This window comes from Myxine glutinosa, chromosome 1 (assembly GCF_964187855.1).
Source record: "Myxine glutinosa chromosome 1, kmMyxGlut1.1, whole genome shotgun sequence".
In the NCBI taxonomy this organism is placed as follows: domain Eukaryota; kingdom Metazoa; phylum Chordata; class Myxini; order Myxiniformes; family Myxinidae; genus Myxine; species Myxine glutinosa.
Window position 1 is genome coordinate 262968354 of NC_136261.1, and position 23993 is coordinate 262992346.

Sequence of the window (23993 nt, forward strand, 5' to 3'; positions counted from 1 at the left end):
CATGTGCTGACAGGACTTGTTGGGAGAGCACACTGGTAACAGCACTGCGAGGATGAATGCGCTTGATCGTGGACTTGCACAATTAGCGCTTGCATACAGGACATTGGAGAGGGGGCGTTTGGCGCGGGTCGTGCAAATATTACGTACGCCGCCAGAATACCAGCCTTCCCCCCGTGATATAATTGTCCGTTCGCATTATACTGTGAAGAGCTGCCTGCCGGGTTTTCCATCGCCTGGACCGGAGCCGGACTGGAGCCTGGATGCGCTGGTGACCTTCCAACCTGTTCATCTGCAATCCCCGTGTGAGTGACTGTGTGTGACACGGGCCCGTTTGTCCAGGGAATAAGTTAAGCCTGTGATTAAGACTGCCCTGTGTGCTTTTCCTTCCTCTTTCTTTCATGTACATTTCTTTCGTTTCCTCTTCTTTCTTTGTACATAATTAATAAATCAATCTGTTCTTCCTGTTCTTCTGGTTTCCTCTCCATCCAATCGCATCAGTCTTTTCTATAATTGGGTAAGCGTGGCACGATCACAACCGCTTAGAATCAGGTCGAGTCACCTGTTAACAGCTCGGATCGCGGATTGCTATCCGCTCGGCATATTCCATCCATATCCGTGATTTGAGCGGGAGTTATTCCCTCGTTTCCGGTCGGCGTTAGTAATTAGGTAGTAGTGAATCCCTAGGCCTAACAAACCCTACATAACGCCGCACCGGGAAGGATGTTATAACTTCCAGGACTCGCGGCGGCCAGATAAAAGAACAAGGGGATTAACCCCCCCTTGATAAGGGGAGAGCCGACGTCGGAGATCCGTAATAATATATATTTATACACACACACACACACACACACACACACACACACACACACACACACACGCACACGTACACGTACACACACACACGTACACACACACATATAGATGTATATGCCTTTGTTCGTGCACAAGTTTAATTATTTATTTTCTGCTGCTTTATTTCTAACTGACATACCAAATTCGTTTTTGCCACTGCCATATTTTTCATTTTTATAAAAGTATAGTATTTTATGAGGGATTAATAAAGTGACAATCATTGTTACATTATCATGTGATTTTTGCAAGCAGTTCCAAGACGCAATTCGGCAGAGAGATAACATCATCGTGCAATTAAGTACGAGCTTGAGGAATGCCACAAACAGCCGTGATTTTGTCCAACATGAAGTTACACAACTCGCAAACCAAGTTCTTGCTCTTCATGAGCAGTTACAGCAGGTATGTCATTGCTTTATTTGATTAAGTTTTTAAGTGATTAAAGAATTGATCTCATGAAAAGTCGATGGAAGTTCTCTGACTTCTCATTCCATTGCATGACTTGTGACCATCTTCACCCTTTATAAGGCTCTCTTTGGCCTGCTTACATGCTTCGACTATTCCTCCATTACACATAATTTTGCACTTATAGGGAGCTGACTCCTGTTACATCATGTAACAAAGCAAACTGTGGTATGGCTCACATTTTTAAAGAAAATGTCGTCATTAGATAATACATATTATAATGTCACACATTGTTTTCTTTCGTGCCTTTTTCAGAATATTATATGACAGCACATTCCAGGCTGTTCACCCAACTGCATTAATTTGTCCCCTTGTTCTCCTGATTGTAGAATAGTTTCTCTGTGACTGTTGTCTCGTCCTCCTCACTTCAAATTTTCATATGCGCTGCCCATGACTACCGCATGCACTCACCCAGGCACATCCACATTGTCTTCTACAAGTGTTGATTCTTTCTCGTTCTATTCTTTTCTGGGCCATTGCTATTCCTCTTTTCCTCCTTGTGCATGCCCCCACCCCAGCATACCCTTTGGTAGTTTGTAACATTGTTGTGCTTTGTTGTTTAGCTCCTCTGTGAGCTTAGATCTTTGTATTTAAAAATAGTCCTTTTTGAAGTATTCCATAATTGGCCATTCATAAAACAGAATGGAAGAACTTCTTTTTTTCCAATTACCTTTTTATTTAGAACAATTTGTCGACAAGTTTTCCATTGAAAAACCCAATACTGACCGAACGGTCTGAACTGACCGAAAAACGGTCATTTTTGCATTGGGCACGCCTCTTCACACTCGCAAATACAGCTCTCGGTATTGAACCGTGATGCATAATTGGCTGATTAATAACACTGTATTTTCTCAGCAAAATTTAAAAAAAACACCTCAGTTTATTTAGTTTAGTTCTCATTACATGAGATTCATCCCAACTTGTAGTTATACAATCGGAGTATGGCTTTAAAAACGACTGACATTTGTGCTGGTGACATCTGGGGAAAGATGCAAACATTTGCCGATATGGTGAGTTTAATATTTATTTCATAATTTTACTGATGGCAAGTCATGATTTGACTTGCTGACATTAACTTGTTTCTGAAAATATGCTGTTAATAATATTTTGCAGTCAAGAGAATTGTTACGTGATTTGCTGGGGACGAAGAAAGTGGCAGAATTGGACCAAGGATTGGAAATGGAGCAAATTGAGAGTGAGGCAACATCAAATGTGTTGAGTATACATGCTTTCGGAGTAAATATGTCACAGCTGGAAAGAGACATGGAACAGCAGAATGAACACTCCTCTCATCTAGAAACGGACCTGGAACAGCAGACCACATGCTGCTCGCAACTGGAAAGGGACCTGGAACAGCAGACCACACGCTGCTCGCAACTGGAAAGGGACATGGAACTGCATACGACACACTGCTCACGGCTGGTAAGGGACCTGGAACAGCAAACCACACGCTGCTTGCAACTGGAGAGGGACCTGGAACAGCATACCACACGCTGCTCGCAACTGGAAAGGGACCTGGAACAGCAGAAGGTATGCTCCTCACAGTTGGCGAGGGTCCTGCAACAACAATGTGCACAGTCTTCACAGCTGGAGAGGGATCTGGAGCAACAGAACAAATGTTCCTCACAGTTTGAGAGAGACTTGGAACTGCATAGTTCAGGCTCCTCACAGTCAAAGAGGGACCTGCAACTGCAATGTGCAAACTCTTCACAGCCTGACAGGGACCGGAAACTGAAAGACACATGCTTTTTGCAGCCAGAGAGGGACCTAGACCTCAAGAGCGCCTACTCCTCGCAGCCGAAGAGGAACCTGGAACTGCAGAGCGCATGCGCCTCACAGCCGGAGATGGTGCTGGAGCAACAAAACGCATTTTTCTCACAGTTTGAGAGGGACCTGGAATATCAGGGCATACCTGCTTTACCGCTGGAGGAAGACCTTCAGGATTTAAACATCTGTCTCAAAGAGATGAAGATAGAGCAAAACCAGCAACATTTTGGTGAGGTGCAGGAAGCAAGTTCCAGGCAGAGACTTCATATAAAGTGCAAGAGCTCTTTGTACGGATGTGAGTTTTCTCAGGAAGGGGCTTCAACGCTACACGTAGATGCTGCAAGTGATAAATATTGGATTTGGACACCAGAGGATTTGGAGAACCATCAGCAACTTGTGATAAATATGCAGAATGATACCTCAAAGTTGCTCGAGGTTTTGCTGGTCCTCAAGATGGGGCAGTTACCATTGCAGAAGCCTCTGCAATCACATCATTTCATTCAAAATAAGGTAAGATAGTTAGTATAATCACATAATGTTTCTTTGTAGTGCATTTTTTTGAAATAGACAACTTTTCATTGTCCTATTTTGCTTCATAATGTTTCATATGTTGGTACTAATGCACTATTTTGGACATTGTTTGAGAATGCCATTGGGTTATAGTAATACTGCATTGCTTATACGAATTATTCATGAGCTGTTACTTCTATCGCTAATTGTTATTTGGAAACCGATAGCTTACTTTATAGACGCCAGAATTATATTTGCCATTCGTTGTGTTCCAGGCATATAATGCAATAATATAGTATAGTGAGTAAGAAAATATTTCTATATCAGCAAGTGCACCATAAGTGTTTAGCAGCACCAATAATGAATCAAAGGTTTTATGTTTGTACAAAAAGTAACTTTGAAGTAGGTGTTGGTACTGAGGACCAATGGATTATCAGTGACTGTAAAGATTGCAAACACAAGACGTGACCTTGCAGATATGAGTGTCACATCATCAGAATCATAGGACGTATGAAGTTTCAACTCTTTCACACATCACTGGTCTTGCACTGCTTTAGCGCTGTGCTTAACCAAACTTTTCGTTATTTTGTTGCTGTTTTGTTTTTAGGGTTTCATTCATTTGCAGCTTCACCTGCTTCTTGGTTAGATTCATCAACACCGATGTTTCGACGGTATCTTATCAACGATGTAGAATGAAGAACTAGTCTCACTGGTGAAGGCTAGTATCTCGATCAGTTTCAGCAGATATTGATGAAATCAACAGGACGTCAATTGAGGTATGCTAACCACAAAGGGAAGCAAGGGGAAACTGACGTTTCTGTCATGAACTCTTCATCGGATCCAAAACAGGGTGAATATGAGCTGCCAGGAGAGAACAAAAGGAAATCAAAATAATATTCACTTTTCAGGTCCCTTTGGTGAAACACAGCTATGCTGTCTCCAGCTCGTCATATTGCACCCTCTTATCCTAGATGGCTGAATCGAATTCACTCCACTGGCAGACCATAGAGTGGGATACCACAATGTTTAGAATATAAATTTATGGAGGGAAAGGAGCGACACAATAAAATAAAAAATAGATTTATTGTTAGCATGTAAAGAAAGGATTGATTAGCTGAGATAAGGAGTTAAATATTCCCGTATATGCAATATACTAGATCTTAGTCGAGCGACAGGTAATACAACATGGAATGTTGTGAGAATGCATCTCAAATTTGGGGTGAACACAAGATTGATTACTAGAAAGCAACTGAAAATGCAAAGCCCGTCCATGTCCGTTTGTATTCAGACATCTTCTTCTGTATGCTCAAAATAACGAAAACAGTTCAAACTAGAACCGCACTCTGTAGAGCACATAACTCCGCCAAGCTGAACAGTTTGTTTTGTATCCCACTGATAGGCCGGATAAGGATTCGGACGTGAACCAAAATCTAATCGGCTTGTTCTTGTCACCTAAGCAACACATTGACCTAGTTTTGTCCGAAGTCATCCATAATTTTTTTGTAATATCACATTATATCGCTTTTCGCACGATCTTTCCATGGTGAAGAATCACTTAAAAATTAAATAATTCTAGTATCCGAATCCATATTCAGATCTTCACCAAAATCGAATCGATTAGTCCTTGTCACACACAACCTGTCCACCAAGTTTCATCCAAAGCCGTCCACAACTTTTTGAGATATCCTGCTATGTATCGTCTTTGGCAACTTTTGAAAACCACAACTTTTTGTTGACTTCCTGTTGACTTGGAACCGATTCCGGATCTTCACCAAAATCTAAACATTTCGTCCGTGTCACATACACTACCTTTCTGCCAAATTTCGTCCGAATCCGTCCACAACTTTTTGAGATATCTTGTTCACAGGCAGACAAACAAACAAACATACAGACAGGGGTGAAAACATAATCTCCATCCACCTTTGGTGGCAGAGGTAAAAAAAAATTACAAAATGGAAATTTATGATTTTATGCAGCCTTGACGTTTGAGCTATAGATGTAAAAATATACAGACTTGGCATTTAATATGGAATTTTTTTTTCTTTCTTGACTTGGGTTTACTTTCTGAACTCAGTATATCAATCTGGTGAGTTTCTTTTACCCTTCGGTGATATCTTTGTTGAAAGAACCATGTCACTGATTGTCTTTCACAGCAAGAAGTCAATAACAGGATTATATCACAGATGGCGTGACAAAATGTAAGGACAGGTACATTTGACGATTGGCTTCACAATCGGGTATATAAGGGTTGTTGCGTTCTGTATTAGTGGAAAACAACTGCTGCACGTCTACAAAAGTTATTGCCGCTTCCTCTGGAGATGGTCCGTCAACTTGACAATGCTGTTTGTCATGGAGTGGTGGCTTTACGAAATTCGGGCATGAAACAGCGTGCTATTGCTCGGCAGTATGGCATCACTCAAGGGCAGGTGTCAAAGATCCTGAAACGAAATTCTCAGAGGGGTGTCCCTACTCCAATACCGAGGCCAGGACGTCCACACAGAACCACAAGGAGAGATGATCGCCAGCTGCACCGGTTAGTCTGCAATGGCCGTACCAAGTCAGCTAATCGGCTTAGGGCTGAGTGGCAGCAACTGACAAATGTGCCTGTATCCAGAAGGCTAGTCAACCAACGACTGGTTCAAGCAGGCTATCGTGCCAGGCGTCCCCTGAGAAAGCCACGCCTGTCCAGAGAACACAGCCAGCGCCGATTGCAGTGGGCCAGAGAGCACCGTCAATGGCAGCCAGGACACTGCAATCACGTGACCTTCAGTGACGAGTCTAGATTTCTGGTCTATCGTCAAGATGGCCATGTCCGAGTGCGCAGACAAGTGCATGAAGCCCACAACGAAGATTGTATAGTGCCAAGAGTCCATGCTGGAGGTGGTGGGGTGACCGTTAGGGCTGCCTTTCATGCAGGGGGCAAAACTGACCTGGTTGTTCTGAATGGAAACCTGAACCAGTTCAAGTACAGGGTCATTCTGGAAGAAACATTGCTTCCATTTGCTCATGCAGCCTTTCGAGGAAACTTTGTCTTCGAAGATGACAATGCACGGCCTCATCGTGCTCGCACGATCCAACACTTTCTTGCTGACCGTGGTGTAGAGCATATGGAGTGGCCTGCCATGTCCCCGTATATGAATCCGATAGAGAACTTGTGGGCAGAATTAACGCATCAAATCGACAACTTGGACCAGCAGCCGACCTCTGTGCGTGAATTGCAGCAGGCTATTGTCACTGCATGGCAAGCGATTCCTGTCCAAACCTTGGCAAATCTCGTGAACAGCATGCCTCGACGTGTACGTGCTCTCCTGAATGCTCGTGGGGGTTACACGAAGTACTGAACTGTAATTTTACTGTCCGTAATCCCAGTCATAATTTAGCTTTTGTTTTTGTTGAAATTTTTTTTGGCTAATGTGCAAAATAAAGAGATACTTCTGGAAAACGTACAGAAGTTTAACACAGTACTGTCTGCGAATTGAGTTCGATATCAGTTTACATCACTTTCAAGGATCAATTTATTTCCTTCGAAATGTCAAATGTGGTTTTTGTTTCTTTTAAAGGTCACATTAACAAAATCTAGAATAATTTCAACATAATTCCAATGAACTTTTGGTTCTAAGTCATCTTGAAAAGTAAATTCACCCCCACAAAAAAAATATTCCATATTAAATGCCAAGTCCGTATATATATATCGGCTTCTAGATTTTGACTGGTGAACCTATTCTTTGACCCAATATGAAAATTGTTTAAATTTCAGGTAAATTGGACAGAAATTGACGATTTTATGCAACCTTGAACGTTGACCTTTTCATCTATAAAAAACAGCTTGTAGCTTTTGATTGGTGAACCAATTCAGTAACCCAATATGCAAATTCTTAAAATTTCAGGATTTTTTAAAAAAAAAGATGTAAATCGACGATTTTATGTGTTGCTGACCTTTGTCCTTTTGACCAAATTATTAATTTGCCTTCTCCATATTCTCATAATATAGATTTGTTGAAAATTTGATGACAAAACTCAAATGGTAAATTGAAATTTCAGGTCAATTGGATGAAAATTGATGCTTTTATGTGATGCTGACCTTGAACCTTTTGACATTTTGAAAAAATTATAAATTTGTCTTTTCCATATCATAATAAAGCTTTGTTGAAAATTTGATGACAAAACTCAAATGGTAAAAACGTTACTGCCCAGACAGAGACAGAGACAGACACACATATGCACACATACGCACACCACACACCACACACACATGATTGCAAAACCCCATCTCCTGCTGTGTAAGGGATGGGCTAATATCTAAAATGCAAACAACACATCATACACATACTGACCTTCTTCTTTACCTCATCTCAAAAGTGATATGATTGTAAGCACTTCTGGGGTCAGTACGAATGCAATGCCCGTTTTATTTTCAGTGATGCCCTGTAGGAAGGCACCAAAATTCCTCCAGAAAGAATAGTATTTTTTGATTGGTGCTGTGATTATTCATGTGACAACAGCTCACTGCTCGTCTGCAAATAGCTACAAACGTTGAAGTGTGTACAAAGAAGAGGGCTGTGATTTATAACAGAGGAAGTACATCCTGTTGTCATTCATATGCATCTGGAAAATTTGTATGGCCACTCTACCACTGATGCAGCACAGTCAAGCAATGAGTCAAGCATTTTGAGAATCGAGAAGCCGATCTCAAAGATGAGCCACGCAACGATTGCCCTGCCATGATAGCGATGCTAGAAAACAAGCGTCAAGTGAACTAACTCATTCAAAACAACCGACCAATTGACTCGAAGATCTGATCTTGCAGACTTGTTGCAGGCTTGAAAATCCTCCCCTGGCTCTATTCCTGACAGGCCCTGGACTGCGAGTGTCAAGTTCTCAAATACTCATGCCTTTCATCGGCCAGTCAATCCGCAAGTTTGCACATGTAGCTGGCCAATAGCTGGGTCACTGCCTGCCGTGATTATCCACTAATTTTCCAATGCAGTTAGTAATTTATATGTCCAGTGCTACATTATTATACCGAATCTTTGCCTTATTTAATAATACATCTACCCATTGATTTTCCTCAACAGAAATATATATATTTTAAAATCATGCTGTTTTCCCTTTCTGAAGTGTTTTAAAGAATTGAATCACTTGATCCATTTCCTCAACAATTTGTTGGGCTTTTTAAGGTTCCTTTGTTGACCTTGCTTGCCATCCTTCCCTCTTTCTGTTCCTGGAGGAGACTACAGAGATGCAGCATATTTTTGAGCAGCTCCGTGATTTACTGATGAAGAAGGATCACTTGCTTTTGGAGTTCAGCAAGATGCTGGTGGAGAAGGAGAAGGATACTGCAAATCTACAGGACAAACGATCCCAAGCTCATTACACGACCACATCTCTTTGCCATGATCTTTTTGGGTGCGAAATAGAGAGTCAGGCCTACAGTGAGGAACTTTTATCTTTTGATGACAAAGAACAGCAGCTTTCAGCAGAGTTTTTAGAGGAGCAAGCTTCTTGGAACAGGCCTTTGGGGTTCAACTTTCATTGGCAAAAAAGGGAGCAAGAACTGATAGCATATTTAAATGACATTCATGAACAGGATAAGAATGGGGTCATTTGTCAGCATAGAAATGAGATTGAAGAGCTCAATGCCCTTCTGAAGAAGGAGATGGACAGGGTGTATGAGCTGGTACTGGATAATCAGGAAACGGAGCAACAGATCAAAGTGCTGTCAGACACAAATTATGATGTTGAGTTGTCTGAAGCAAACCAGCAGGTGGACCTCATGAAGCATGAACTGCTGAAGGAGCAGCATACGCTGACTTTGCCCTCTCACTTGAAGTTGTTGTCTCAGCAAGCAGAAGAGCTTGAAAACTATCGTATAAAACTTGAAATAATGGAAAAAGAGAAGAACAGTGTTCTTGACCTCATGGCAGAGAAACACGAGGTGGAACTTGAACAGTTGAAAACTGCATTGTTGTTTGGCCAAGAGGAAGCAAAAATGATGAAGATTGAAATTGAAAAGGGCAAGATTGATTCTTTGTTTCACCCGTTTGGTTTAGAGAGGCAAATCGAAAAAAATATTGGCAGTGAAGAAGAAATGCACCAACTTCAGCAGGAAACTATTTCAAATGCTCAAGGGAATCCTCGAATGATGAATATTATGGAGGAAGATGACTTTGTAAGTTTGAGTAGGCAGGTGCATGAAACACAAGGAATTTCTCCAACAGTTGATGCAAGGCAAAAGGCTAAAGATAGGCAAAGAAGTCATGTCTGTGAAGATACATTTAAGGAACGATCTGTCAAGCGGATTCCTGTTGACTTGGAAAGTGATCGCCCCATTGAACAAAGGAATCTACTTGTGTTAAAAATAAAAAGGCAGGAGTTTGAGGCCAGACTTGCAATGCTGCAAAAAGAGTTACAATGCGTTTTGTGTACTTTCCAGTACAGAGAGACAGCTGATGTTGGTGAGGTTGGAGAGGGTGAACGCAAATCTTTGTTTGTTGAAAGCTCTGAAACTTGCCAAGTGAAAAACGCAATCAGGGAGCAACTTGGAGTTCTTTGGAAAACGAACAGGATGCTTCGTCATTTATTATTGTCAGAAATGGATTATCGAACAGATGCAATAATCAGTGATGAACTTCCTGAAGAATCACCTTCCTTCAGTGTGCTCAAAAATGCATCTGAAGGAAGTGCAACATTGCTGAGGGAGCGTGACGGCCTTGGTCTTTCGGACACAGGGAAAACTGAGCAGCCAATTGCAGCTCATAAGATTGATGTTTTGTCCATAGGAACTGAAAAGGAAAGAATGCTGCTTGCTTTCCCATGTGAACATTTGCAAAAAGGAGAGCTGAAAGTGCAGGACTTGCCTGAAAATGAACAAGATATGAAGGATGAAACAAGCAGGGTGAATTGGCTGGGAATTGGAGAGCAAGTTTTTGCTGTGCCCAGATCAGCTAGCCAGGTATGGATCTCATGTTGTCAATATTTTTCTGTTTTTTTTTAACTGTACGGTTATAAAATTATTTATGCCAAAAACAGATATTTGGTTGAAACTGCAGGTTTGGCGTGTTTGGCGTGTTTGGCGTGTTTGGCGTGTTTGGCGTGTTTGGCGTGTTTGGCGTGTTTGGCGTGTTTGGCGTGTGTGTGTGTGTGTGTGTGTGTGTGTGTGTGTGTGTGTGTGTGTGTGTGTGTGTGTGTGTGTGTGTGTGTGTGTGTGTGTGTGTGTGTGTGTGTGTGTGTGTGTGTGTCGGTTGTTATATCCGTATGCCGGTTTTAGAAGGTGGAATCAAGTCTTCCCAGGGATCGAATTATCTAACTCCATTGTAGTAAGGGATCACGATTCTTGGATCAAGCAATTAAGGTTTGTTTTTCTCAGTTTTGTTCTGAGAGTTCTTTTTAGGATCATCACTGAACCCAGGACAGCTTCCAACAGTAGTTCATTTGTAGTAATATCTGGACAGCTTCCAACAGCAGTTCATTTGTAGTAATATCTGGACAGCTCCCAACAGTAGTTAATTTGTAGTAATATTCCCAGGTGTTGGGAAACCTGGTGTTGGGAACCCTGGTGTTGGGCTAGCGGCTAGGGTGCCAGCTTAGGATCCTAGGATCCTGGGTTCGAATCCCGGTCGATCGCTGAATTAACGCCAGGGGGGTTGACTCAACCTGTCATCCTTCCGAAGTCGGCTAATTGAGTACCAGTTCACTGGCAATTCCCTGCTTGTCGTAAATGGCGACAAAAAGGGTTGGTGGCAGGAAGGGCATCCGGCCGTAAAACATTGCTTCAAAAAGGGGACCAAAAAACAACAACCACGGTCCCCGAAAAAGGCCAACCCCCGCTTTGCGGGGAAAAATGGCCTCTAAAGGTGGTTTTTTATTTTATTTTATTCCCAGGGACTTTCTGTAAATTTTTTATTTATCATTCCGATTGCTGCAATTATCACTGGTACAATTTTTGCGTTCTTTGGCTTCCAGAATATTTTGACTTCCTTTTTTATATCCTGGTATTTGGTCATTTTCTTTATTTCTTCATCATTTAGGTTAAAATCACAGGATACTGACACCTCAATGAGCAATTCCATATTTTTTTATGCTTCCGATAATGAAGTCAACGGAGGCATTATGTTTTCGGATTTTCCGTCCAGCTGTCCGTCCGTCCGTCCGTCCATGGGTCCAAGATAGGTTTTTCGTAATTGTGATAACAAGAATAGCTGAAGGGATTGATGTCAAACATGGTATAAGTATGTTCAGGGTGAGCCAGAAATATGGTTATTTTTAACACTCATGTAAAGGTAATAAAAAGTTGTATTTCAAAACAAATTCTGACAAGAAAGTGAAGCACATAACATGCCATTTATTTGTGGAAAAGAACTTCTCGGAGATGCGCACCATTTTGTCTGACACATTCCTCCAATCTTGGACGCCAATTATTTTTGACGTTCTGCAACATGGCCACGTCAATATCATTGATTTCGCATCTGATGTTTTCCTTGGGTTCATGAAGAGTTTGTGGACGGTCAACATACACTTTGTCCTTTGGGTGAAGAGCGGGGTCCGACTGTGTGTATATATATATATATATATATATATATATATATATATATATAGAGAGAGAGAGAGAAATATATATATATATATATATATATATATATATATATATATATATAGAGAGAGAGAGAGAAATATATATATATATATATAAATATATATATATATATATATATATATATATATATAGAGAGAGAGAGAGAGAGAAATATATATATATATATATATATATATATATATATATATATATATACACAGTGAAACCTTGACTTACGAGTTTAATTCGTTCTGTGACCGAGCTCGTAACTCAATTTGCTCGTTTCTCAAATTAAATTTCCCCATTAAAATGAATTGAAATGCTATTAATCCGTTCCAGCCCGCCAAAAACCACACCAATTTTTTTTGAAATATACAGTATATATAAAAATATCTCGCGCTTTATATTTCACCTGTATGCAGCATACAAGTTGGCAGGATGGCCTGGACTGGAGGTACGCACACTTGACTCTAAACTGTCCAGCCTGGGTTTGAATCCCGACCCAGCTATAACCTGTCATGTCGGTGTTTCACAGGCAGGGTGATTCATCAATGTGTGTACCGCTAAACTGGGCGCCCCGTTTGCGTCCCATTAGTTGTTGGATGTTAAGGATCTCACCGTGTCTTCCACAAAGAGAAGGCGAGCTATCGCCGGCACTCTGAACAAGTTGTGGCCTGGCATGCTCTTCTCCTCTGCTGTTATATACGTCCTCCTCGGCATCTTTTTCCAGAAGAGCCCTGTCTCGTCACAGTTGAAGATTTGCTGGGGGATGTATCGTTCGGCTTCGATCAGTTCGGCAAAAGTTATAATAAAATCTTCAGCTGCCTTCACATCCGAGCTTGTTGCCTCACCATGCCTGACGATGGAGTGAATGCCGGTCCTCTTCTTAAAATTATCAAACCATCCCCGACTGGCTTTGAATGACTTCCGATGCCTCGTCCGTTGATGTTCCCGCCGCCTGCTGCACCAAATGCCCGTAAATGTCTCGTGCCTTCTCACACATGATGCTCTCGGTCACGGTATCTCCTGCGAGCTGCTTCTCCATCAACCACACAAACAACAACTTCTCCATCTCTTCATGGACAGAGGTCCGGAGCTTTGAAATAATCGTAACGCCCTTGGCTGGCGTTATAGCCTTTATCGACTCCTTCTGCTTCAAAATCGTACATATCGTAGAAGTACTACGATCGTACTGCCTCGCCAAGTCGACAACACGCACACCTCGCTCATGTTTTTTGACGATTGCGTGTTTTATATCCAAGCACATCATCCTCTTCTTCTTCTCAGCACTGCCCTTGGCACTCAATTTCTTAGGACCCATGGTTAAAACTAAGAAATTTTCCAAAATAACCAAAATGTGAAAACAAAGCAGCAGCGATATACGGCAGAGATGCTTGCACGGCAAGATAACCACGTGACCTGAACGCTCGTTGGGCCACCTAGTGGCGGGTGGCGTAAGCTCGTAACTCAGATCTCGGCTCGCATCACAAAGCAAAAAACCGCCCGAGCGACGGCTCGTATCTCGGAAAACTCGTAAGTTGGTGCACTCGTAAGTCAAGGTTTCACTGTATATATATATAGATATATATATATATATATATATATATATATATATATATATATATATATATATATATATATATATATATATAGAGAGAGAGCGATATATATATATATATATATATATATATATATATACAGTGGAACCTTGACTTACGAGTTTAATTCGTTCTGTGACCGAGCTCGTAACTCAAATTGCTCGTATCTCAAATCAAATTTCCCCATTGAAATGCATTGAAATGCTATTAATCCGTTCCAGCCCGCCAAAAACCACACCAATTTTTTTTTAAATATACAGTATATATAAAAATATCCCGCGCTTTATATTTCACCTGTATGCAGCATACAAGTTGGCAGGATGGCCTGGACTGGAGGTACGCACACTTGACTCTAAAGTCTAAACTGTCCAGCCTGGGTTTGAATCCCGACCCAGCTATAACCTGTCATGGGTGAATCACAGGCAGGGTGATTCATCAATGTGTGTACCGCTAAACTGGGCGCCCCGTTTGCGTCCCATTAGTTGTTGGATGTTAAGGATCTCACCGTGTTTTCCACAAAGAGAAGGCGAGCTATCGCCGGCACTCTGAACAAGTTGTGGCCTGGCATGGCATGAACATGAAAACATGAACATGAACATGAAATGTTCGACATGAACATGAAATTTTCCAAAATAACCAAAATGCGAAAACAAAAATGCAGCGCTATACGACAGAGATACTGTACGTGCACGGCAAGATAACCACGTGACCGGAACCCACCTGGCGGCAAAACTCAAAATAACCAACATGCGAAAACAAAAATGCAGCGCTATACGACAGAGATACTGTACGTGCACGGCAAGATAACCACGTGACCGGAACCCACCTGGCGGCAAAACTCAAAATAACCAACATGCGAAAACAAAAATGCAGCGCTATACGACAGAGATACTGTACGTGCACGGCAAGATAACCACGTAACCGGAACCCACCTGGCGGCAAAACTCAAAATAACCAACATGCGAAAACAAAAATGCAGCGCTATACGACAGAGATACTGTACGTGCACGGCAAGATAACCACGTGACCGGAACCCACCTGGCGGCAAAACTCAAAATAACCAACATGCGAAAACAAAAATGCAGCGCTATACGACAGAGATACTGTACGTGCACGGCAAGATAACCACGTGACCGGAACCCACCTGGCGGCAAAACTCAAAATAACCAACATGCGAAAACAAAAATGCAGCGCTATACGACAGAGATACTGTACGTGCACGGCAAGATAACCACGTGACTGGGTGGCGAAAGCTCGTAACTCGGATCTCGGCTCGCATCTCAAAGCAATAAACCGCCCGAGCGACGGCTCGTATCTCGAAAAACTCGTAAGTTGGGGCACTCGTAAGTCAAGGTTCCACTGTATATATATACAGTGGAACCTTGACTTACGAGTTTAATTCGTTCTGTGACCGAGCTCGTAACTCAAATTGCTCGTTTCTCAAATCAAATTTCCCCATTAAAATGAATTGAAATGCTATTAATCCGTTCCAGCCCGCCAAAAACCACACCAATTTTTTTTTAAATATACAGTATATATAAAAATATCTCGCGCTTTATATTTCACCTGTATGCAGCATACAAGTTGGCAGGATGGCCTGGACTGGAGGTACGCACACTTGACTCTAAAGTCTAAACTGTCCAGCCTGGGTTTGAATCCCGACCCAGCTATAACCTGTCATGGGTGAATCACAGGCAGGGTGATTCATCAATGTGTGTACCGCTAAACTGGGCGCCCCGTTTGCGTCCCATTAGTTGTTGGATGTTAAGGATCTCACCGTGTTTTCCACAAAGAGAAGGCGAGCTATCGCCGGCACTCTGAACAAGTTGTGGCCTGGCATGGCATGAACATGAAAACATGAACATGAACATGAAATGTTCGACATGAACATGAAATTTTCCAAAATAACCAAAATGCGAAAACAAAAATGCAGCGCTATACGACAGAGATACTGTACGTGCACGGCAAGATAAACACGTGACCGGAACCCACCTGGCGGCGTAAACTCAAAATAACCAACATGCGAAAACAAAAATGCAGCGCTATACGACAGAGATACTGTACGTGCACGGCAAGATAACCACGTGACTGGAACCCACCTGGCGGCGTAAACTCAAAATAACCAACATGCGAAAACAAAAATGCAGCGCTATACGTCAGAGATACTGTACTTGCACGGCAAGATAACCACGTGACCGGGTGGCGAAAGCTCGTAACTCAGATCTCGGCTCGCATCTCAAAGCAATAAACCGCCCGAGCGACGGCTAGTATCTCGAAAAACTCGTAAGTTGGGGCACTCGTAAGTCAAGGTTCCACTGTATATATATATATATATATATATATATAGATATATATATATATATATATATATATATATATAAATATATATATATATATATATATATATATATATATATATATATATATATATATATATATATATATATATATATATATAGAGAGAGAGAGAGCGAGATATATATATATATATATATATATATATATATATATATATATATATATATATATATATATACATATATATATATATATACATATATATATATATATATATATATATATATATATATATATATATATATATATATATATATATATATATATATATATATATATATATATATATATATACAGTCACGTGAAAAAGTATAAAGTTTTGTAACTTTTTGGAACACACCATGTAAAGTTTTGACTTTTTCAACATATTTCAACATACAGCTATTTGATCTTCATTTCAACAATATTGATAGATAAAAATGATATAATATAACGAATATCATGAAACATTAACATTTTGTAGTCCATTGTATAATTTAAATAAACATAAATGCAAATTTTGCATGTGGAAAAAGTCAGCACACCCCTACATTTATCACCACTTCAAATACCTAAAATTAGAATCAGGTGCACCAGCTCAGGTGCAAATGATTAGAACATCATTAGAGAGGATCTTCGAGGAACCTGTCTTATTTGAACCTCAGACATTTAGTTTGGTTTGGTCTTTGTTGTTGAAGTGTGCGGCGTCACCATGCCTCGATCCCAAGAGCTCTCTAAGGCCTTCAGAAAGAAGGTTATAGATGCCTACGAGTCTGGGAAGGGATTTAAAAAGATCTCCAAACAATTTGAAATCGATCATTCGACTGTCCGAAAGATCATCTACAAGTGGAGAAGATTCCAAACAACTGCCAACTTGTTCAGGCCAGGCCTCCCCAGCAGGTTCAGCCCGAGAGCAGACCGCAAGATGCTGAAAGAAGTCTCTAAGAACCCCAGAATGTCATCACGGGACCTACAGGTAGCTCTTGCCACTGTGGATATCAAAGTGCACGAGTCTACCATTTGAAAGAGGCTGCACTAATTTGATCTACATGGGAGGTGTGCCAGGAGGAAACCTTTGCTGTCCAGAAAGAACATTTTTTGGGGGAATTTTTTTTTTCAACTTCAATTGTATCGACGCTCGGTGAGGCGAGCGTAGCGAGCCGAGCCAAGCTAGTAAGTGTGTGCAGTGTAAGCTTTAGACTTCAGAAGAAGAGTGTGATGTGCGAATGTAAACCTCGAACAGACGGATCAAGAGGCCAATCGTTGATAGCTTTTTCGATCGTGATACTCCTTGTGCCTCTCAACGAGACAAATTAGTGTTTCTTTTGAGAAAGTAAGAGAAGGATCATGTATATCAGTGGTGGAGTTATCTTCCCATGCTATGGACCTTGTGGCTCTCATGCTCTCGTCCCTCGGCCCTGTGCTCGACTCCTCACAGCACAGTCCGGCCAGTGCTGTCTGGCTCAGCTATGGAGCAGCTCGTCCCAGCTTCAGCGCAATTGATCTTGGCAAGCAATCCCTCCATGGCACAAACAGGTAGGCAGCTTCTCCTCGGGTCCCCAGCACGGTTCAACAGTAGCAACTCTGGCATTCCGGCTTTTAAGCCAATTGGGTTGGGCGGACATACGAGGGAGTAATGTGTGTGGGAGGTGGAGTTCCCGGAAGCAAAGGTCGTGGCGTGCCGTATGATTTGGCACAGCATGCACCAGTTGATTCTCCCGCCAAGCTAGTATATACATATATATATATATATATATATATATATATATATATATATATTAGTGCTGGGCGATAATCGTGATGGGACGATAATCGTGCTTTAGATTTACTATCGCGGTAACGATAGTGGAGGGTAACGATAGTGGAGATTTATTATCGTGATAACTGCTGTGCATGCTGTAGAATGTACATCACACCTTGAACCCGGATATTGACGGTGTATTGACTGCATTTAGCTTCTCTCAAAAGGTATACCTGTATTAAATGCAGCTCTATAAAATAAAGGAGGTGATGTAACATGGAATGTGTATTCTCCAAGATGTAATTTAAATGGTACATCATCAAACAATAAACGTCGAAACAAAAACAACTATTCAAGGAGCCGTAATGCTTCAGGTGTCGGAATCGGCGATCCGTTTGAGTTTGCTTTGTCTGTGTGTGAAGTTAAGCACTGAAGGCAAAATCATCTCAAATATTGAGAATGTGAACGTACTCGGGGTGCGGAGCTGCACTTTAGTCCGGTGAGCTTATGCAATCGAGCAGTGTCCGTAGGTAAGTCAGTGAGTGAGTGGGTCTGTAAAGTAAACACTTCAGTCATTATCGCTTGAACCCAACACACGATTTCAATTAAACTTGGCCACAAGCTTCATATCTGATGCCTAACGAAGGTGTATTTACCGCATCAAAATCTGCTCTCATTGAGGGGGTCTATGGGGAGGAAGGGGAGGGTTAAACTCCACAAAATAGGTATTTGCTCTCTTCTCCGAAACTACACACACTATTTCAATGAAACTTCATCACAACCTTCATCGCCCATGATGTACCAAAGTTTGTTCATGGCATTAAAAATATCAGGGTCTGTGGGGGGTTTGAGTGACTGTTGTTCCTGAACCAGTTGAGCTTCAGGACCCGCTGCCCTATTTTTGTCACAACATAGGATTTCTTGGCATTTATTATTCACGACGTTCCACATTCAAAGATGATATTGTTATGAATTTTGGGGTAATGATATATAGATTCAGGTAGATCTGCATAAGTAGGTGCTCTGATGATCTTGGGTATAAATAACCACTTCGATGTGCATAAGTCAGGGACCTGTTTAGCTGAATGTCGGGTAAGTGTATCTCCGTGGTCATACGAGGATGGCCCTTGTGTTAATTAGGTAGGGATTATGTTAATTCCCCTGTTCGTAAAACCTCAGATTTATCCCCTTGTCCTTTATGGCACCACACATAGACATGAGTGAGAAAGGCCCATTAATTACTAAATAATAAATAATAAAACCCACCGGAAGCCAGTTCAGAGCACTGCTGATGGGATACCACCAGTTACATCACCACAAAGCACAGGCAGGCCGAGAGCCACGCCCAGAAGGACCCCATTGGGCTGGAGTTGACCAACCGGAAGTCAGGAGCAAGAAGCGACCCGCTGATTGGTGGAGGAAGGCCGAGGAGGAAGCAGCGCACCAGTTGGCCAGGTACCACCGAGGACGTCAGAGGCAGACGGGCTGCTGATTGGTGGAGAGCTGGACAATGTAGCGGTGACCTGCGGGCAGTGCGGGGGTTTGTGAAAAGCACTGATGACATCACGACCCCGACGATAAAATAACGAAAAGGATTGACATTTTCTCTCTTGCCCTTGACTCTTCTTTTTCTTACATTCTCTTGCCTTCTCTCTCGCTTGCCCTTCACGCCTTCATTTGCCCTTCCTCGCCCCTCGGATCTTCCTCTGTCCCTCGACGTTCCTGCCTCTCGCTCACCCTTGGGCCTTGAAACTCTTGCTGACACCATCCCTTGGCATGCAAGGATAAGGGAGACCGACGCGGCTGGGGAGACGGATTGTGCAGCGAGGCTTGCCTTGTGCTCGCGCACCAAACGACAAGTGGTTTCCCGCCAACACCGGAGCCGCATCAAAACTGCGTGCTCGGGGCCTGCCGATTGCAGACGACGCACCGAGCGAGTTGAGCTAAGTGGACGATAACCCACACTATTTATTTTATCCAGTTCTCCTCCCAATTTGTCCGTGTTCTAAGTCTGGTGAGGAAGCGCTCCATTTAGGTTTTAGTTTTATCGTCGTGTTTTTTTTCTTATCGGGTTCCGTTTGAATAAATCCTTTGTTATTTTCCCTGTACATTTTAAACCCGGTTCGTGTGAGTTTTTTTTTCAGGGCGAAGACATCAGCGAGGCCCGTCCAAGTCAGTCGGTACCCTTCTTCCTCCTCGTGTGTAATCCGCTATATATATATATATTGGAACTGAACGCCTCCATTAACGCTCGATTGCCTTCCGTGACACTCCCAGTATTAACTGAGAGCAGTCACATGACAATATTTTAATTGTCTGAAGATAATCATGTATGACTTTCTCCACAAATGTCCCAATTGGCAAGCAGCTTCCTCAGTGTGTTCTGTTAGCAAGCAGCTTGCTTGTTGTGTTCCGTTAGCAAGCAGCTTGCCAAGCCAGATGGTCCGTATCAACCACTTTGCAAACTGCTCGTCGACTCACTCTGCAAACGGAGCAAGCAATTTCCTCCAGGCAAAAAGAGGTTTGACTTTAAACAAATTGCAACAGAATTATGAAATAGACTAGGTCCAAACACAAATACCTCTTGGGTATTCAGGTAGTTTCTATGTGTATTGTTAACATGTAACATCTGGTGGGATGTTACATGTTAACATTGTAACATCTCGTCTTGTTTCTAATCAAGGTGCCAATTACATTATTTATATTGTTACAGACGCGGTTTTAGATGTTATTTTACCGAGCGGTTGGTGTTACCGCGTCCGAACAGTTACTCCCCGATTAGAACCCGATTCCACCCGACGTTGACCAGATCGCACCGCAGATATTCAATCGGGAAACCTCTAAAGCGACCGAAAGAGAAGGAAAAGAGAAGAAGACAGAGTACGGAGGAAGAACAGATTTATTATACACACACAAGCAAAAAGAAAGAGCGACCAAAATTATTTACAAGCAATGGATGGAAAAAGCAGTCACACAGTGCATCGTTAGCTTATTCTATTCAATTTACTTAATCCCAATACAACGAGTAGGACAGACGACGTTCACACTTACACGGGGGATATTGCAGGCAGGTAGGGCTTGAGGTGGATTGCTGGAGGGGGGGAGGCAGGGTCGGAGGCAGCAGCTCTCAATTCCTCGCGCTTTTGGCGGGAAAACCCTCCGTCGCGTATCCGCTGCTGTAGACGTCACGCGCTGGCTCGGCACACCTGCTCCTCTCCTTCTGGTGGAGTCATCTCCCTCCTTTCAGCGCGTCTCTCCAAAGCTGGTTCCCTTTCCGAGTACCTCTCCTCTTTGGCTTGGAGCGTTTCGCATCTCACCGCTCCTCTTGGTGTCGCCTCTTCGCTCATCTCCCAGGTCATCTGGTGAAGCAGTCCCTTCCCGTCACTTTTATCACTCGGGGCTGAATCAAGCCGCCGGCTCCGAGGGCACGCCTACCGGGTCGCTCACCGCGGTGCTGATTGGCTGTTAGGGCTGGCTCACTCCTCCCCTCTATGACGAGGTGGAGACACGCCTTTCTTCTCCGAGGTTAGCACATGGGCAATGGCGGCTTGCGGGATTGAACACCACTCGCCCCCCTTTTGAAAGGAACTTTGGAGAGCGGAGATGTTTGGGGAAATTGCAAGGGCCTACGCTTATTTTGTTTGATACAATGCAAAGTCAATCTAGTGGGAAACACATATTTAGCCTACATAGAATAAGGAAATACACTATTTAAAAAGATATATCGTGGCCTGCGTGTAAGTGTCATGGAATTAACTAGGAGGACGGCTGCGACCATTATTTACATTACCAGGGTGTTACACATAACAAAACCATACTTTTTACATTCGTTACAATTCCTCCAAAATTGTTACACCTCTCAAAAACCATTACACTTCTCAAAACCGTTACACTGCACCCTCCTTTCTTCAGGCCCGGGCTCGGGCCTACAAAACTTTAACTTAGTGTGACACGTAGGTGTAATTCCCTCTACAATTAACCTGACCCTGAGTGTGACAATCTTAAAACACAAATAAGTATGTCCCCCTATTGCATTGCACCCTGTCTAACAGACTCAAGCCCACAGCTAACCGAATTACGGAATTATTCTCAAACTATACATTTACGGTGGGGAGCATTATTTACAGTGACGTGATTTCTTATTTACAACGCCACCCAGGACCTGTGTTTTTTTTCTTTTCTTTTTAGGGAACAAGAAAAAGAAATTCCTGTTGGGAGGGAGGAGACAGCACGCATTGCATCAATGCACCAGTACCAATACCACCAAAGCACCCAAAGCACCAAAAGCACCAAAAGCACCACAAAGCACCAAAAGCACCACTCGGTGCGCAGTCACCATGGTTCATAATAAACACAACAAAACAACTGGTGGTGGTCTTCTCTTTCTCTGCTGGGCCGATGTTCTTCCCGACGTCTTCTGGCTTCATGCGGCCTACTTGGAAATAATTTTTAAAAAAGCACAACTTGTGTTCATTTTTTATTTAGGGCCTCAGGGGCCAACTAAGGGTGGTCCACCTGTTTGGCATAGGTGCCACCTTACCGAGGTCCGCAAGCAAGATTCCCTGGTCACTATGGCCGGTCTCCAACAGAGGTGCCCTGCCCCAGAACCTGGGGTCCATCAAGTGGTACTTGGCCGCAGAACAGCGGTCCATAAAGTGGTACATCAACGCAATGCATGCTGGTTCCGGGAATCTCGGGCGCACAATGGCCACCTCACGCACGCTCCCCTCGGCACCCAATGGCGCACAGGTCATGTGGGAGACAAAAGAAAGACAATTGAGCGAGGGGTAAGGTCACAAGGGTACACGTCAATAAGGCAATGCAAGGCGAAATGCGTACGGAGGGCGAAGTGAGAAAGCTCGTCCCTACCGTACGTCACCCCCCTGTCACCTACACTACCCTTGCCCTTACCCCATATGTACAAAATCTACACATTACCAATTCGTCACTACTGTCACGTCTTCCCCATATTTCTCCTATACCAAATTCGTCGCCACAATCCCTCTACTTCAAAATTTGCCATCACCAATTCATCATCAATCCTCATAAGGAGGGAGAGATGGAATTACGCACAATGTCACACCCACGTCATGATGCGTCTCACAATCCAAACATTTGCATCATAAAAAATAATCAAAACATGGCATGGTGTGGAGTACCTGTCACCTCAGGTGAGTGGATGCAGATGGTGCGAGGAGATCCTTCATCCTAACTATCCTCTAAATGACCTTAACACACTTTACCCTACCCGGGGTCTCTCCCTGCCAATCCATTGGCCAACTTACACTATGGGTTCTAAAAACCAATTCCCATTGACCAAACTGTGGTGCTTCTCAATTTGGGGTCTCACTCCCCCGATTCATCTCCCGGTGCCCTCGCACAATTTCTGGGCTGCGACGTGTAGCTCTCCCAGCAGGTCTACCCAGCTGCACACCTCCACCACTGCAGTTGCCACCCGAGCTTACCTGCTCCTCACCCTAACCTATCTAACTGGGGAAGGCCCTCTCCTGGCTCTGTCACCCCTTGGTGCCCTCTGGCACTGGGCTACCCAGGTCCGTCCTCCGGATCCTCGGGCCCCATCCACAACAATTACTACCGGCTCCCAGAGCCCACCTGCGGCCTCACCTGGCCGACATCCTCACAGTGGTGGAGTGCCCAAACCAACGACACACACTAACAGGCTACACGCCCAGCCATTTCCACAACACTAATGCACCCATCCAAAGACCATTCTTTCACCCGCACCACAGATGCCAATATCCAACCACAATTTACCTGTACCCTCTACCTAACACTTACACTACCCGCCCCGGGTATCCGTGATGGGGGTCCACTCTTCCCCCATTCACACCTTCGCACCATCCACTCCACTCCACAATTTCCACCATACTCACTCCACGACCATCCATTCCAATACTCCATACCATTTATTCCATACACCTGTCCTCCACACCTGCTGTTGCACACCTGTGCCCTCACACCTGGTGCCACCTGCACCCTCCTTTCTTCCTGGACCATTTGGTCATCACAATACCCATCATCATCACTCACTCATACACTGCTCCATTCACCTGTTCAGTTGCACACCTGTGCAATCACACCTGTTCAATCCTCAAACACACGGCATCATCTCATCTAACTACTCCCCTCTGAA

At 43.1% G+C, this 23993-nt stretch overlaps 1 protein-coding gene across 2 annotated transcripts in view; it reads left to right on the forward strand.

Moving 5' to 3' along the window:
• The window catches only part of LOC137436849 (uncharacterized), a 149322-nt gene that overhangs the window by 52200 nt on the left and 73129 nt on the right, over nucleotides 1-23993 (forward strand). Inside the window, exons 4-7 of one of the 2 annotated variants that reach the window (XM_078786439.1) lie at nucleotides 1105-1251; nucleotides 2428-2509; nucleotides 2612-3591; nucleotides 8819-10543. In XM_078786439.1, coding sequence (XP_078642565.1) covers nucleotides 1105-1251; nucleotides 2428-2509; nucleotides 2612-3591; nucleotides 8819-10543 — 2934 coding nt within the window. Of the gene's footprint in view, nucleotides 1-1104; nucleotides 1252-2427; nucleotides 3592-8818; nucleotides 10544-23993 lie in introns of both variants that reach the window. The other variant, XM_078786435.1, reaches the window with a different exon arrangement.